The sequence below is a fragment of the Bos indicus x Bos taurus genome, chromosome 12 (genome assembly GCF_003369695.1).
Source record: "Bos indicus x Bos taurus breed Angus x Brahman F1 hybrid chromosome 12, Bos_hybrid_MaternalHap_v2.0, whole genome shotgun sequence".
In the NCBI taxonomy this organism is placed as follows: Eukaryota; Metazoa; Chordata; class Mammalia; order Artiodactyla; family Bovidae; genus Bos; species Bos indicus x Bos taurus.
This window is the reverse complement of record NC_040087.1, coordinates 68512165-68529574: the sequence shown is the minus strand read 5'-3', so window position 1 is coordinate 68529574 and position 17410 is coordinate 68512165. Positions and strand designations below refer to the sequence as shown.

At 42.9% G+C, this 17410-nt stretch overlaps 1 protein-coding gene across 2 annotated transcripts in view; it reads right to left on the bottom strand.

Moving 5' to 3' along the window:
* Positions 1 to 17410, bottom strand: part of GPC6 (glypican 6) — a 1232535-nt gene that overhangs the window by 23228 nt on the left and 1191897 nt on the right. For both annotated transcript variants that reach the window (XM_027557801.1, XM_027557800.1), the window contains one exon: positions 1081 to 1217. In XM_027557801.1, coding sequence (XP_027413602.1) covers positions 1081 to 1217 — 137 coding nt within the window. The remainder of the gene's footprint in view (positions 1 to 1080; positions 1218 to 17410) is intronic.

The following is a 17410-nucleotide window of genomic DNA, read 5'->3' as shown; positions in this document are numbered from 1 at the left end:
GTTCTTTCAACAGCTGTCTTGTTTTCCTCTTGCTAATCTCTCTCCAGGGTGGCTAATAATGCCATTACCAATAGAAGCTAAAAATGCAACTCAGCAGTGTAAGAAATTACACCCAATGAGCACCTCACTTGCACCCGTGCCTCCTGCAGCTCTGTCTGAACTTAATATCCATGAATCTTCTTGTTCTGTTTTCATCACAGCTGTTTCATATGCTCAAAAATGCCCAATAAGGCCCCAGAACAGACCCCTTCTTTTAGCTCTTCCACCTGCCTGTTGATCCCCAAAGATTCCTTGAATCCAATTTACCAGCTGCTTTGCTCACCTGCGCCCCTGCTGAGGAGGCTTTGGGTGGACTCCTCTCCCGGTGTCTGCCCTGCCTGCCAACTCCCAGCCAGTTCTCCCGTCCAACTTCTCCACCCTATGACAACTCAGGCCAACCCCATTTCTGGGCTGAATCAAGAAAGTCAGAAATTCCATACCAAGGGGCAGTAGCCTTGGGCAGCAGAGCAGAGGAGGAAAACAGAGCCATCTCTCAGCGGGAGATTCCAATGGGACTTTCTAAGGCACCAGACTTAGGAGAATGCTTTCCTGGTTGTCTGTTATTTTCTTTTTCCCTTACCCTTCGAATCAGACTTCAGTATTTTCTTTTTCTCCCAGGGTGAAAAAAATTACAGTTGAATGTTCACTTCCTGTTTAACTTGTAATGGAAAAAAACCCCAGTAAGCTGTGCAAATTTAACTATGGGTAAAAATAGCTCCGCTACCTTAAAGTCATTAAGAGAACATAAAAAGCTCTTTGTGATCTCAAGATATCCGTAACCTGGCATCTGTCACCATCCCTCCATCCTCGTCCACGGGGGCGGCGTGCAGAACAAGGATTCCAGGCTTAATGGCACCTTGAGAGTTAGCGCTCCCAGGTGCCCATCAAACCTGTCACTCTGAACAGCTGTCGCTAAGTGACGACTTGTCGCTCCACCCTCCGCTGGTTTTTTCATTAACAGGTCTGCAGCGTTGTGCCAGGAGAGCCTTCCAGGACTGGATGTGCAGTATCCCTTCCACAAGAACAGCAAGCCACCCTCACCTGGCTTTGCTGTGTCCGTTCCAACATTCCTCTTCGTTGGACGTGCCCGCAGTCACGCTCTCATCCTTGCAGATGGTATAGGGCAATGTCGACCAGACCTTTTTAGAGAGCTTCAGTTTCTCTTTTATGTCTGTGACCTGATCAAGAAAGCAAGGAAAGAGAGTGAACATTCTCGCCGGGCATCGTCCGTTTCTACACCAGGACACGCGCAGGGGAAGGTTAGAGTCCATGATGGGAGGAGCACAGATTCCCCATCACCTTTAAGAGAGAACCCATTGTGTAGGACTTATTGCCCAGGGAAGCCTCACTTCCTCCTTCCTCCACTTCCCTCTAGCTTCTGGCAGAGGGTTCTCAGATAATTGACTCTTGGTTTTCCATTTTTTTCTGCCCTCCCATCCTTTGAATCAAAAACTTATGAGGCTATTGTATTGGTTTTGCCATATATAAGAAAAAAAAAAAAAAACTTATGAGGCATCTCAACTGGCTTTGGGTCCCACTCCGGCTGGGAGAAATAGGTATTTCCCTATTGCAAACATCCTCAATCTGATCTTCAGGATTCATTTGCCTGGAGGTCAGATAAATACCTAAGGGATGAAAAAAGAGATACATTGTGTTCCCCAAAGGTCTACTCGTTTCTGCAAGAAATGAATATAGTCACTAATTCAGTTGCTGGTGACCCTTTTTCTTGACCAGTGGACAGGCCCACAGAGTACACTCTTGGACGATGAGGAGCACCCTAAACCCACTTTAAAATCTCTAGCAGCAGAGACAAGAGTCATTCCAAATACGAGTAAGCGTAAAATCCACAGTCCTGTGGCTGGATGGCTGGGAGGAGCTTGGTACCAGCAACTCTAGGGCTTTCAGGCTCAGCTCTGACTTTTTGTCTGCCGAAAGGATAGGACAGGGATTCAGCAACATTTTGGCTCCACAGGAAGAATCAAGGTTCATGCAGTCACACCACGATGTTCTACTCTGTCTATAAGAACATGGGGAAAATCTATGGTTGGTGGAAACGCCGCTGTTATAGGTCGAATTATGTCCTGTAATATTCATATGCTCAAGTCCTAACCCTCAGAACCTCAAGAATATGATCTTATTTGGATCTGGAATCTTTACAGAGGTAAGGAAAGTTAAAATGAGGTCATTAGTTGGCACTAATATAATAGCACCGGTGTCCTTATACAAAGCAGGGCTTTGACCATAGGGGTGTGCACAGAAGGAAGACAGTGTGAAGAGACTCAGGAAGAAAACATTCATCTACAGGCCAAGGAGAGAAACCTGGACAAAATCCTTTCCTCACAGCCCTCAGAAGCAACCAGTCCTGTTGACACTTCGATTTTCGACTTCTAGCCTCCAGAACTATGAGACCACACATTTCTGTGGTTTAAGCCACCCACACCTCATTGTGATAGCCTGGCAGACCTATACAGCATCCTAGAAGGGAGGACCACTCACACTTGTGATCAGTGGCCTTCGGAAACAAAGTATTCTGTGTTTACTGTGGATGCAGTACAGATCTGAGAAAACACTTCAACGATCTGTTGTCAGGTTTAAGAGGAAACACACAAAAAATAAAAGAGCATTTCATGTTGTCCCGAGTTATATTTCTCAGTAGTTCCAGAACTGTACAGTTTTTGGTCCTTGCTTATTTGTGATTCTGATGATGACAGAGATTTCAGCCCTGGGAAATGTCTGTTCACCAGTCAGGTACTGAAGATGACCAGAATGTTGAACCTAAGACCTTGATACATATCCTTGAATGGTGTGATGTTATTTTTGTTTCAGAGCATAAAAAAAATCTGCAAGTGATGAAATTCCAAACAGTGGCTTATACTCAGTAAATCTCAGGGTAGCTTAAAAACTACACTCTCTGATTTCCTCCACTGGTGCTGACTTTGGTCCACAGACTGCCCCCTTGGCCCTCCTTCCAGCCAGTCTGACTGCCTAAAAAGCATTAGCCACTTAGTTGTGTCTGACTTTTTGCTACAGACCCCGTGGACTATAGCCCTCCAGGCTGCTCTGTCCATGGAATTCTCCAGGCAAGAATACTGGAGTGGGTAGCCATGCCCTCTTCCAGAAGATCTTCGAAACCCAGGGATGAAACCTGGGTCTTCTAATTGCAGACAGGTTTTTTTACTGTCTGAACCACCAGGGAAGCCCCTCTGACTGGCTAAAGGGACTGCAGTGATGCTAGTTCTTTTCTGCTCACCATTCTTAGCACAGATGTGTATGCATATTGTTACTGGTTTTTAAAATTTTTTTGTTTTAAATATGTGTAGCCATTTCCGTCCAGCCATAGGTGGATGGACACTCTGTGTTTAACAACTATTCAAAAAACTTCAAATCCCTGAAACCTCAACTAAGAAATGTTGAAAGTATGACAGAAAAGTCACCATTCTGCAGCCATCTCATAGTAATAACTGATCTCAGTGAGTATCATCAATAGCTTCTGTTGTGGGTTGAATTGTGTCCACCCTAAAAGATGGATTCTGCTCACCAGTGCCCGTGAATGTGAACTTGACCTTATTTGGAAATAAAATCTTTGTAGATGATCAAGTTAAAATGGGGTCATTAGGGTGGGCCCTAATCCAAAATGACTTCGTTCTTATCAAAAAGGGAGATTTAGATACAGAGATACCCACAGGGAGGAAGCCCTGTGGAGAGGAAGGCAGAGATTGGGATAATGCTTCTATAAGACAAGGAACACCAGCGATGGCCAGTGAGCCACAGAAGACGGGGGACAGGCCTGGGACAGACTCTCCCTCTTGGAAAGGAACAGCCCTGCTGACACTGGGGTCTCAGACTTCCAGCCTCCAGACTGTGAAAAATTAAGTTTCTTTTATTGTAAGCCACCCAGTTGGTGATTATGCAGTCCTAGCCAACTAGCACAAGTGCAAAGAATACTGGGTACAAGCTTGATGGGGAACAGGATATTTACACAATCCCAGAGCATCCCCTGGACCTTCCCTAATGGCTCAGTGGTAAAGAATCTGCCTGCCAATGCAGGAGACATGGGTTCAAGACATGGGTTCAATCCATGGGTCGGGAAGATCCCCTGGGGAAGGAAATGGCAACCCACTCCAGTATTCTTGCCTGGGAAAACCCAGGGACAGAGGAGCCTGGCAGGCTACAGCTCATGGCAGGGTCACAAAAGAATCAGACACAACTGAATGACTGAACAACAACAAAGCATTTCCCACAGATTACTTATTATTACAAGAGGACAACTGGTCACCACTCTACAGGGCAGGAACCTGGCAGCCCCCAACTTAACCAAGTGATCAGTCATGGATCAACTTGGTGCTGGGTACCTCCAGGTGTGATGGGACAGTACCAAAACATCACTTATGCAGCAAAAATTCACAACCTCAATCCAATCATGAGGACACACTGGACAAACCCCAACTAAAGGATGTTTTACAAAACAGCTGGTCTGTATTCCTTAAAAAGGTCAGTCATAAAAGATACAGAAAAGCTGAAAAGTTTGTCTAGGTTAAGGAGACTAAGGGACATGGTGTCCAAATATAGTGGATGGCTCTGGATTGGATAATAGATTGGAAAAATAATTGCCGGAAAAGGATATGTTTAGTTGGAAAAATTTGCACACTGACTCTATATTAGATAATAATATTGTATTAATGTTAAATTTCCTGAGTATGGACTCCTATTGTGATAACACAGGAGAATGTCAAGTTCTTAGGAGATACACATTGGAGTATATAGAACTAAAGAGGTATGATTTCCACAACTTACCCTAGAATGGCTCAGGAATAATAAATATAAAACATATAGATGTATAGAGCAAGAGAGAGTGAGAAAGCAAATGTAAGAAATTTTTAATACTTGGTGAATCTAGAAGGAGATATACTTTCTTTTTCAAAAATTGCAATTTTTCAGTAAGTTTGAATTAAAAAAATAAAACATGTCAAAAAATAAAATCCTTCACATGTGATTTGTTCAGCAGAGTGCCATTCTGTTGTCCCTAACCTCTAACCTGGATTATTCCTTTAGGCCACTTATCCTCACTGTTCTCAGATGCAAACCCCAGAGGGAGAAATGTGTATTACATATTCATCACTAGTTCAGAAAATGGCCACCAGCTTCAGGATGGAAATAGTGTAGGCTCTATTCCATGCCACAATAGATACACCAAGAATGAGCCTTCTCTTTTCTACTTATTTCATACAGAAACCCCACCTTTAAGCTGTTGGAGTCTGAACCAATTATATACATTTTTCGACACAGGGAAAGAAGAAAATTGCATGACATCCCACAGGTATCTCCTTTTTTGATATTTGCCAAATCTAAGTGTATATTATGCTGCTTTTTCTTTTAATCAAACTCAAGCATTATATCTTTCATGGTTTATTTTCAACGCCATCCCCTCCCCTGACACCCATGAGACTTGGATGGAACTTTCTGAGTTCCAAGAGGGCCCCCATTCATGATTCTGAGTACTGATTGCTCTAATCCTTTATAAATGGCTAATTTTTATGATTCTAAGACCACATGCTTCTTGAAGGGAGGGACAGGGTTTTAATTTGTCTTTATTCTCAGTGCTTAGAAGGGGTCGGGTGACCAACCATCCCATTTTGCCCAGGACTTACAGGGGCTTCCCTGGTGGCTCAGATGGTAAAGTGTCTGCCTGCAGTGCAAGAGACCTGGGTTTGATTCCTGGGTCGGGAAGATCCCCTGGAGAAGGAAATGGCAATCCATTCCAGCACTCTTGCCTGGAAAATCCCATGGACAGAGGAGCCTGATAGGCTACAGTCCATGGGGTCACAAAGAGTCAGACACGACTGAGCGACTTCACTTTCACTTTCACTTAGGGGGATCACTAATTTTTAGTGCAAAAACTGAAAAGTCCTGGGCAAACTGGGATGAGTTAGACACACAGGTTTCAGCATACAGTATATGTTCAATAAATGCTAGTTGAGAAAATCACTTATGCAGCAGAAATTCAGACTTTCAGCCTCCAGACTGTGAAAAATTTTCTATTATTGTAAGTCACCCAGTTGGTGATTATGCAGTCCTAGCAAACTAGCACAAGTGCAAAGACTTTACAGGGTCACAGACCTTATAGTTAACAGAAAATAGTTGAGGGTCACACCATGTGGGCTCTTATCTCAAAAGGGCCAGGAGGCCCTGAGGGTCCCCCCAGGACTTGTATTAATATCTGCCTTAGTGAGGAGTGTGGGTCTCTTCTGGCCATTCACACAGCACATTTTCTAATCAGGTCGTGTTCACTCTGGCATTTCAGAAGCCAGGCATTTTCATTGTGCAATCGAAGGTGATAACAGCAAAGAAGCAGTAAGAGATGCAAAAGCTGTTTTAACATTCTGCACGAAAACACCATCCAATTCAATTCCAGACTGGAGTGGTGAGGCAGACAGGTGAAAAAAATGGACACTATTAGCCACCGGAGAGAAATATGCCTTTGATTCTAAAGAATAGCTGGATGATTGCCCTCAGTTTTTTAGTATTAAGAAAATCTTTCAGTTCTCACATCGTTTAGAAATATTTTTTCATTTTCCTGGTGGCTCAGACAGTAAAGAATCTGCCTGCAATGGGGGAAACCTGGGTTTGATCCCTGGGTCGGGAAGATTTCCTGGAAATGGGAATGGCAACCCATTCCAGTATTCTTGCCTGGAGAACTCAATGGACAGAGGAACCTGGCAGACTTCAGCTCCCGGGTAGCAAAGTGTCACACATGACTGAGCGACTAACACTTTCAACACTTTTCTTTTTGAATAATAATGTAACTTTTCTGTAGCTCTAGATCTGAGTTTTTGTTGTGTGCTAAGCTTCATGTTAGCAAGTACTGTTGGTGGAAATGTATCACTAACAATAAGAGTGAGGTCTAATTCATTAACAACACAAACTTGATGGAAACAAAGACCTGGGATCAAATGAGAATTTCTAATTTCTTTGCCCTGCTTCCCAAATGAACTCTCTCTAATACTTGCAAATTATATTTACCGCTTATCCAGTGTTACATTAGGAATACTATACTAAATATTAGAAATATCTGTGTACTAAATATTTTTCATCTATGCTATTGATAGATTGTGAAAGTTAAACAACAATTTCTGTTATGCCATAGGAATCTGATCCAAACAGGCACTATTGGGATCCACTGGGAGAATGTGAGCCTTCTGATAGAACTTACCTGGACTTGATTCTGATTTCTGACTCAGTTTCAACAACTGGCCGCAGTAAAGGCAGACACTCCGTTTAAACCTGTGAAGGGTCCTGAATACTTAGCTATAGAAACACAGTGGTACCAATTTCATACCCACCCTACAGGACTGTACAATTACACAAAAGAGAGAGGCAGGCAACAAAGTGGAGGGGCTGCTGAAATCAAAGGAATCAGAAAAAACAAAGAACAGAAAGAAGGACTGTCCAAGCACTGTCGTCTGGTAACTTCATTTAAGAGGTAATCTTGCCCCAGATATTTAACTTGAATCTTATTGGGCTTCTGACTTAACAGCTTCCAGTTTACAGGAAATATTAGGGACAGAAGTATAAATTAAGTAACACCATAAATAAATGATCAGACACATCCAGTGTGTGGGATGTTATATAAGACAGCTGGCTTTGACTTTTCAAAAGAAGAGGGAAAATAATAAAGGGAAATTTTTGTAAACGAAAAAAAAAAAAAAAAACCCTCTAAAAGCATAACAACCGAATGCTATGTGAAGACATTAACAGAATCTTGGATCTGGAGATGGGTACCAAGGGATAATAGAGCTTTGAGATAATTAAGGAATTTTGAATATGAAATAGTGGATGATATTATTGAATTTCTGTTACTATTCTCAAGTGTAATCCTGACATTGTGGTTGTGTAGGAGACTGTCCTTGCTTTTAGAAGATTCACAAGGAGGTATTCAGAGATAGGTGTTATTTTGTCTTCGACTTGAAAATAGCAAAAAAGTCAACCATGATTGAATCTACACAAAGAACATACGGATGTAAATTTTATTATTTTTCCAACCATTTTAGTGTCATTCAAAAAAGTTAACAACAGCAGAAAGTTAGGAAAAGAAATAAGACTTTACTGTCAGGACACAGGATGTTTAAGAGCCTTGCTATATTCAGCCTAGGGCAGTAATTGACTCAAAACAATTGGAGGCTAACTGGGAGCTTTCTTAGAGCTAAAGCATTTACATTCAATCTTCACAACTCTGTGCTGAAATATTACTCCCTGCTTGCAACTAGGAAAAGGGGGTTTAGAGAGGTGAAAAAATTGGCCACACATCTAGTCAGTGAAAGTGAAAGTGAAGTTCGCTCAGTCTTGTCTGACTCTTTGCGACTCCATGGACTATACAGTCTGTGGAATTCTCCACGCTAGAATACTGGAGTAGGTAGCCTTTCCCTTCTCCAGGGGATCTTTCCAACCCAGGGATCAAAGCCAGGTCTCCTGTATTAGGTGAAGATTCTTTACCAGCTCAGCCACAAGGGAAGCCCATATAGTCAATGGTGGAGAGGAAATTCAAATTCCAACACAGACTTTAGAATTGTTCCTTTTAATGACTCAGCTTGATAAGGGTGTTGCCTACAGCCATGGTCTCCAGCTTGTGTTTGTTGGGGGTTGGTGATGGGGTGTTGTCTACATCCTTAGGGGTGGGCAAGATGATTCAGTGTGATTCAAGACAAAGACATTAGGACTTCTATTTCTATTTTTAAATATAAAAATATAAGGGGAGTTAAGCCTTTCTAGTATTTCATCTATCTACAGATTGACATGCCTTCAATGAGTTCATATAGCAGTGGCAGTTTCTCAATTATCCTGTAGAAAGAGTGAGATTTCTACATTGGGAAAAGGCTGGGAATGGATCTTCCTCTCTCCGCATTAGCTTGCTTCTACGGTATTGAAATCTACCACAGTTCATATGTGCTGGTTAAATGCATCTATAGATTAGATGATGCAGTTTTCACTAACTCATTAAATGGACCAGTGACTTAAAATTACTTTTGCAAAGAAACTTTGGATTTCTTTCTTCTCAAACAGGGCAAGCACAAGGAAACAATAATAAAATGGCAGGCATGACATAGCCCTCACATCAGCAACTTTACAAAGTACAAATAATAAAGCTTCTGCATTTTCTCTCACTTTTCAAAAGTTTCTATTTTTTTGCATAAGTTTCACAAGGTACAGAATATACTAGTGTAGCAGTGTTATATATAATTTATGCGTAAGTAGTTATAAATATCCTGGGTATCTATGATTCTGAATTTTTGCTGATAGAGATGTGAGAGTCAAAAAAAAAAAAAAAAAAAATTGGAGCTTGCTAGTCTGTAGCCCAGGGACTGACACAATATACTTTGAATCCCTGACTTAGCAAGCAAAAACATTCAGTGAAATCTGTTTAATGAGATAGGGAGAGAGATCCTACATAAGTCATCAGCGTGTCTGTGCTCAGTTGTATCAGATTCTTTGTGACCCCATGCACTGTAGCCCACCAGGCTCCTCTCTCCATGGGATTTCCCAGGCAAGAATACTGGAGTGGGTTGCCACTTCCTACTCCAGGGGATCTTCCTAACCCATGGATTGAACCTGCGTCTCTTGTGTCTTCTGCATTGGAAAGCGAATTCTTTACCCCTGGTGCCACTGGGACGCCCCCTCCATCAGCCTCCATGAGATAGGGAAATGTATTTATTATAATTTAGAAAAAGTTCCAGTACATTGGTTAAACAAGAAAAATGGCTTTTGTTGCTAGCATTCATCCGTTAAACACTTCCTATATGCTTTCTGTTAAGTTAGGATTTCTGCTACCCACTGGGGATACAAACATAGCTGGTACAGTCACTATTCTTGAAGCGTACTAGCTTCCCTGGCTAGAGGCAGGTGAACAGACACAGAACAAGTAGGACAGTCACGGGTAAGCAAAGGGCTCTGGGGGCACTGACATCAATTTGTCTTGAAGTTTCCTGCCCAACCAAATAAAACTTTGTGGACATTTGCTTTCGGTGGCTGCTGAACTCGGCTATAGGGACGATTAGGAAGCTGGATAATTAGTCATTTCTATCCGGAGGGAAGAAAAGCATAAAATGCATTTGCTCCAAATGATGGGCTGGTTGATCCATGCACAAGTCATCGTTTTTCATAACCATTCTGGTCTTTAGCTCCTCATTTTGCTGAGAAGCATCTGTGCTTTCCTGACTCCAGGAGACTTGGTAAACAGCACTGTGCATGTCCTGAGTGCTCAAGAAATTTCTGTTGAATGAGTAAATATATAGCAGGATTGCCAGTTATCTACCAAGGGAAGTAAGATTTCAAAAATGGTCCATTATCTGCCCTGGTGGCTCAGTGGTAAAGAATCTACCTGTCGATGCGGGAGATGTGGTTAGATCCCTGGGTCTGGAAGATTCTCTGGAAGAGGAAATGGCAACCCATTCCAGTGTTTTTGCATGGAAATCCCCATGGACAGAGGAGCCTAGAAGGCTACAGTCCATGGGGTTGCAAAGAGTCAGACAAGACTTAGTGATTAAACCACCAACTGCCAGCAACTGCCTGCTGGATTTTCATTTGGAGAGAAAGGAAGACATGGGTACATTCAGTCAAGCTTTCTGAAGAAAGTGCTTTCCCCTGACCTGATTACTCTCGAGGGACAGGGGAATCGGAAATGATTCCTCCAGTTCTCTAAGTGGGATTCTATCTAGTCTCCTGCCATCTTGAATATCATTCCAGGTGTAATTTACACAGGTAAGATGGAAAAGACTTAGATATCTCAGAGATAGTCTGGGCGTGGGGAAAAAAACATGCGAATTTAACTAAAACAATGCAAGGAGTCCCATCTTAAACAGTCTTTGCAATCCTTATCAAGACATACCATGCCCAGTATTTTCCCTTTGGTTTTCTAAGTGAGTGACCTGTTAAATGTTGATGGGGAGTACTTTTGAACTTTGTTATTACCTTTGGTTCTATGTGGATTCTTCAAGGGGGTGTATTTCCCTTCCAAGAGACTTTGCCCATGGCTGTCTGTCTATTTCCTGAGACCCATCTCTCCTGGACTTTTTCTATCCTCTGGATTTTGCATATGAAGTGTGAGACATGAACTGTCAGACGACCCCCTGCTATCCCCTCTCAATCATGCCAGGACCAGAATTCACTTCGCTGGATACCTGTTGTGTGTACCTGGCCGGATGCCCTATCTGCTCATGACTTCAGAAAGACTGCCATGTGTCTATGTCATCTGTATGGGAACATAATATAACTGGATGTAAATAATATATACCATATATTTAGAAAAAAGATGGTTAATATTTAAAGGGCTATACACTAAATAATACATGTTGAGGGGGTAAAGAAAACAATTTGAATATTTTATAGGCTGAAGGTCATTTGTTAGCTTGGAAAACAATCTATTTAAAGAAACAAAGGGAACCTCATTTTTGCCTCTTGAACAAGACCACTTTGGCCAAGTTAAGGTAAATTCAGGATACATGATACCACTTTTGCAACCTGAGAGTTTAATAATCTGGCTTCAGAGATGGTGACCTCATCCATCTTTACTCTAGAGAAGAATGCTCTTTTCTTAGAGCACCAAGTCATTCAACTCACATTGTCAACCTGCATTGGAATTCAGGCCGTGCTCCACCTCAAGTGCTCATGAGTGCACATGCTCACGACTGCAGTAAGTCCCCTACCTTAAAAGTTGTGAACTTTCAAAGATGTGAACACGCATCGGGTTCTAACAAGGAACCAGAACCTGTGCCATCAACGTCAGGTGTGAGTGAAATCGCCTGCCCTCCATCTCCTATCGGTGAAGATGCTTCAGCTCTACCATCTCCCGTCCCCCTACCCTTCTCCAGTCAGTAACTTTTCTTACCTGTTCATTCGATGCCAACCCCTGTATGCCAGCTGTTGTACTGTACTACTGTACTTTTCAAGGTACAGTATTGGAAGATTAAAACTGTTTTTTCTTTTTGTTTGTTTGCTCTTTTAATGTATTAGGTAACTCTAGTGGTAAAGAGAAGGCAATGGCACCCCTACAGAACTCTTGCCTGGAAAATCCCATGGATGGAGGAGCCTGGAAGGCTGCAATCCATGGGGTCTTGAAGAGTTGGACACGATTGAGCGACTTCACTTTCACTTTTCACTTTCATGCATTGGAGAAGGAAATGGCAACCCATTCCAGTATTCTTGCCTGGAGAATCCCAGGGACAGGGGAGCCTGGTGGGCTGCCGTCTATGGGGTCGCACAGAATCGGACATGACTGAAGCGACTTAGCAGCAGCAGCAGCAGTGGTAAAGAACCCAGCTGCCAATGCAGGAGACATAAGAGATGCGGGTTTGATCCCGAGGTTGGAAAGATCCCCTGGAGGAGGGCATGGCATCCCACTCCAGTATTGTTGCCTGGAGAATCCCATGGACAGAGGAGCCTGGCTGATTACAGTCCATGGGGTCACAAAGAGTTGTACACGACTGAGGTGACTTGGCACGTATGCACCTGTGAAAAGTATTATAAACCTATTATAGTACAGTACTATACAGCCAGTTGTGTTAGTTGGGTACGGTGTGGGTGTGCGCTAAGTCGCTTCAGTCATGTCCAACTTTGCGACCCTGTGGACTGTAGCCCGCCAGCCTCCTCTGTCCATGGGATTCTCCAGGCAAGAACACTGGAGCGGGTTGCTGTGCCCTCCTCAGGTAGGACCTAAGCTAACTTCATTGGACCTACAAACAAATGGACGTATGAACTCGCTCTTGGAACAGAACTTGTTCACATGCAGGGGACTTACTGTTCTCACTTGACAACATATCCAGACAGCCTGGAATAGAGTATTGAAAGCTGCAATGTCTCAGAAGGAATGCTAATTTTTAAAATGTGGTCAAATATCCATGAATACAATCTTCCTAACATTCTTGAGAAAGTGAGCATTACTGATGCCATTTAGGTCAATTCAGAGGCTAAAGACACATGGCAGGCTTAATCTACTTGCTTGATTTATGGCAAAGCTTGAACTCTAGTCCAGTTTTCTGATATGGCTCTTAGTATCCTATTCACTAGCACATCAGTTTTCCATTTATTCTGATTCTGTGAAACTCTTTGGTGTTATTTTTCAGATCTCAGATAGTCCTTGTCTATGGTGTAGTGTGGGCTTCCCTGGAGGCTCAGAGGTAAAAATCTGCCTGCCAATGTAGGAGATGCAGGTTCAATCCCTGGGTCGGGAAGATCCCCTGGAGAAGAAAATGACAACCCACTCCAGTATTTTGCCTGGGAAATCCTATGGACAGAGGAGCCTGACGGGCAATAGTCCATGGGGTCATAAAGAGTTAGTGACTACACAATGACAACTTAAGGTAGTGTTTCAGTAGGCTCTGGAATGCTTGGAAAAATCACTTGTTACATGTGTTCTTTCTGGAAGCTTCTAAATTGGTCTTCGTCCAGTTCAGTTCAGTTCAGTCACTCAGTCGTGTCCGATTCTTTGCGACCCCATGAATCGCAGCACGCCAGGCCTCCCTGTCCATCACCAACTCCCGGAGTTCACTCAAACTCACGTCCGTTGAGTCGGTAATGCCATCCAGCCATCTCATCCTCTGTCGTCCCCTTCTCCTCCTGCCCCCAATCCCTTCCAGAATCAGAGTCTTTTCCAATGAGTCAACTCTTCACATGAGGTGGCCAAAGTACTGGAGTTTCAGCTTTAGCATCATTCCGTTCCTGTTAGATGTAGTTTATCAGTGAACCCAAAGCAGACTTTGGCCATACAACACTGTCACCCAGCTCTCTGCTGAGGACTTGAGTCACAAGACAATCTAAAACCAGTCTTGTGTTCTGGGCTTTCTCAGACACCCCCAGGGAATTCCACAACATATTCCCAGCCATTACCACGTGACATATCCTCGATCCTGTGGAATAGTACTTTTCCCATTACTTGCCAAGGAGACAAACACACTTGCGTTCTGTAGGAAAAACTAAGATGGATGAAAACACTGGTAGGAAGTGAGAGATTCACTGAAGGTTTGAAAGGACACTGCTTAGTTTTGTGGAGTTTCTCAGAGGATTGAGAATTGGATGAAAAATTTAAAGATCCGGCACCATCCCCTCAGGCTTCAGGTTTGGAGTTTCTCGGCTACAGGATGACACCGTGATAAGGGCATGACCTTGAAAAGACAGATGGGGTTCTCTTCTGGCAAAACACTGGTCCTCAAAGTGGAATAAAGATGGGAAAAATTTTTTTCTTTTGCTGTTCAGGTCAGATCTTTGCAGCAGATCTTAAGAAAACAAAAGCAGAGTTTCAAATGTTCACACCTTGTGACTAATACCCTGATGGTATCTCATTCCTTTATGGCACGTCTTACACATCCTCAAGGGATGGCACAGTTTGACATCAAAATGATACTGATTTCAAGAATGAAAAGCAAAAGGCAGGAAGATGTTTGGTCGGCAGAAATACATGTGAAATCAAAGTGTTACTTTGCACAGTGGGTACCTAAATTGTGGCGCTATTTACTTCTCAAGACTGAAAAGAGAAATAACTTCAAGAAGTGGTTTTGATCACTGAATCACCGAAAATAGAGGCTCAGCATGCCCCAACTTTTCTAGAACCATCTTGACAGCTACTCATCTAGACTCCATTTAAACGTTTCCAATGACAGATATCAGTGCTAAGAGGAAGAGGACTCGGGATTTGACACCTGACCCAGCGCAAGTCACTGCTCCTCTTGGAGCAGTTTCTTCGTGCACAAGGCTTGACCACTAAGCATAACGTGTTCTTGCTTCTCCTCCTGTGACTGGCACCTAGTGGGAGCCCCAACTTTCCCTCTTGCTTTGCTCTGTTTCTTTGCAATCACAGTTAGCTTCAATTGCCAAGAGTGCACTCTGTTCTGAAAAGAACAGAATTTTACTGGTGAAAACCAGTAAAAATCACCAGTAAAATCACCCAGTAAAATCTCCTTTGGATTCATTTCTGACTTTAAATCTGTCCAACCCCTGCTCTTTCACTCTCTGCTCCCAGCTTTTGAGACCAGCTCTGTCTTCCTTGGTTGCTACCTTTGGTCTTTATCACTTCTTGGGCATTATTTTGGCCATGCAGGTAGACTTAAGAGATGTGCGTTTGATTCCTGGGTCCGGAAGATGCCCTAGAGGAGGGGATGGCAAACCACTCCAGCATTCTTGCCTGGAGAATGCCATGGACAGAGGAGCCTGGGGGTTACAGCATATAGGGTTCCAGAGTTGGATGCGACTGAAGCGACTTAGCACCCGTGGTGCAGACATCCCCAGGGAACTTTCTGAAATCTAGATCAGAGGTCCCCAGTCCCTGGGCCACGGATTAGTTCCAGTCTCTGGTCTGTTAGGAACCGGGCAGTACAGCAGCAGGTGAGCGAGTGAAACTTCATCTATATTTACAGCTGCTCCCCACTGCCTGAATTCCACCTCCTGTCAGATCAGCGGCTCCCACTGATTCTGCATCATGGTGAGTTGTATAATTATTTCATTATATATCATGATGTAATAATAGTAGAAATAAAGTGCACAATAAATGTAACGCACTTGAATCATCCCAAAACCACCCCCCACCCCTGGGTCCATGGAAAGATTGTCTTCCACGAAATCGGTCCCTGATGCCAAAAAGGTTGGGGACCACTGACCTAGAGCATGAACTGTGACCAGTGCCGATTCTAAGTTAGGTTATTAGACATGCGGTCTTCGTGTTGCTGGACACTCTCAGAGGCAGGCTCAAAAGAAGAGAAAGAATTCAGAATTTCTAGCAGTTACAAAAGGCTCATGGAAGCAGTCTGGATATTTAAAGACTGACTTCTTCCAATATCATTTATCTGATCACTTTTGGAAGTTCTTTGCAGCTTGAAAAGCAGATTGCCCTCTCTTACCCTCAGTTTCCTGATATAGCTAAGGTCATGGCAGTGCTGGGAACAATTCCTTTGTACAGGACCAACCTGGAAATTAGCACTGATACAGGAGTGCTAGAGAAACCTGATGTATTTAATAGCTCAATTTTGCCAACATTAAAAAAAGCTCGACGTTCTGAACATCCAGTCTTGCTGAAAAATTCTGATTCTTTGCCAACTATTACTTCAAAAGTGCCATCTCTCTATGAGAAGGGTCTTTGACAATACTCAGAGAATCCACATAGAGTCTCTAACTCATCCTGTGATTGAGATACAGCAGTGATTCTGTTCAGCTCATAACCACCTGATGTGACTTTTAAGACGTTGCATTCTTGTGTTCAGGGAATGAAATCCAGGATCTTATGAGTATGTCTGCTAATTTAAAAAGGGAGAGGAGGCATGGCAAAGCATTACACTTCAAGTTGAGGCATTCCTGACTATTTTAGGATCCATCATTTAATTCTAAAGGTTTAGGGCTGTATTCTTTCACAGCAAAGTTGAGAAATAGATGTGAATTTTGGTCTTTTGTTCTCAAGTCACTATAGATATTTGGAACTTACCAAGGAATAAGGAACCGCGTTTTGCTCTTGCAAGATTGGTGCAATTGAGCAGGGCCTTCTTAAGTAAGATATTACAAACATGATTTCATCCAACAGCGAGACTACCCACAAGGAGGCATACACATTGGAAAAATAATTTAGGTACAGCACAGAAAAATATTTAGCAAGTGGTGGGTGGAAATCAGATTTATCTAAATTCTAAAACCATTTAGGGTAGAGATGGGTTGCCTTAAACCTCTTATGGAGTAGGCAATAAAAAGCATACAAATCCCTGTTGGGCATGTGTGATTTGATTTACACTCAGCTATGTAGATTTGTACTGTGTGGTGCACAATAAATGCTATTTTTGCATCCTTGGCATTCTATTTATAATAGAACACCATGTTCTGCCTTTTCCTTCATGGATTTATTTGGGAACTAGTTCCAGTTTAATTGCCAGTGATTTCAGCCTAAGGGAATTTGAGGAACAGCAGAATTAGATGGTAACAGATGCACCCAAGTATTTCAATCACAGGACCCAAGTATGTCTGTGATCTCTTGTCTACACCTTGGGAAGAGAAGACATGATTTAGTGGATAATTCCTTCTTCAGGTCTCAACTTCAACATTCTTTCTCTAGGGCTGGTTCCTCCCTTGATCCCCAGGGTCACTTAGGACCTCCTTCATAAGTGTGCACAAAGAGGTCTCTGATCTTCCTGTCATGACAATTTCCCCATTCACTGGCATTGTGGGTCTTCCCCGTCTCCAGACTGCAGGTGACATGGGGCAGGGCCTCTGTCCTTTATGTTCAACACATCCTAGGAGATGGGTGTCCTGTCTGGCACAATGCTGAGCATTCAATAGATAGCTAGCCAATGGATAAATAAATGAAAGAATGAATGAAGTAGAGTAGGCAGAGGGAAAACCTCGATTCTGG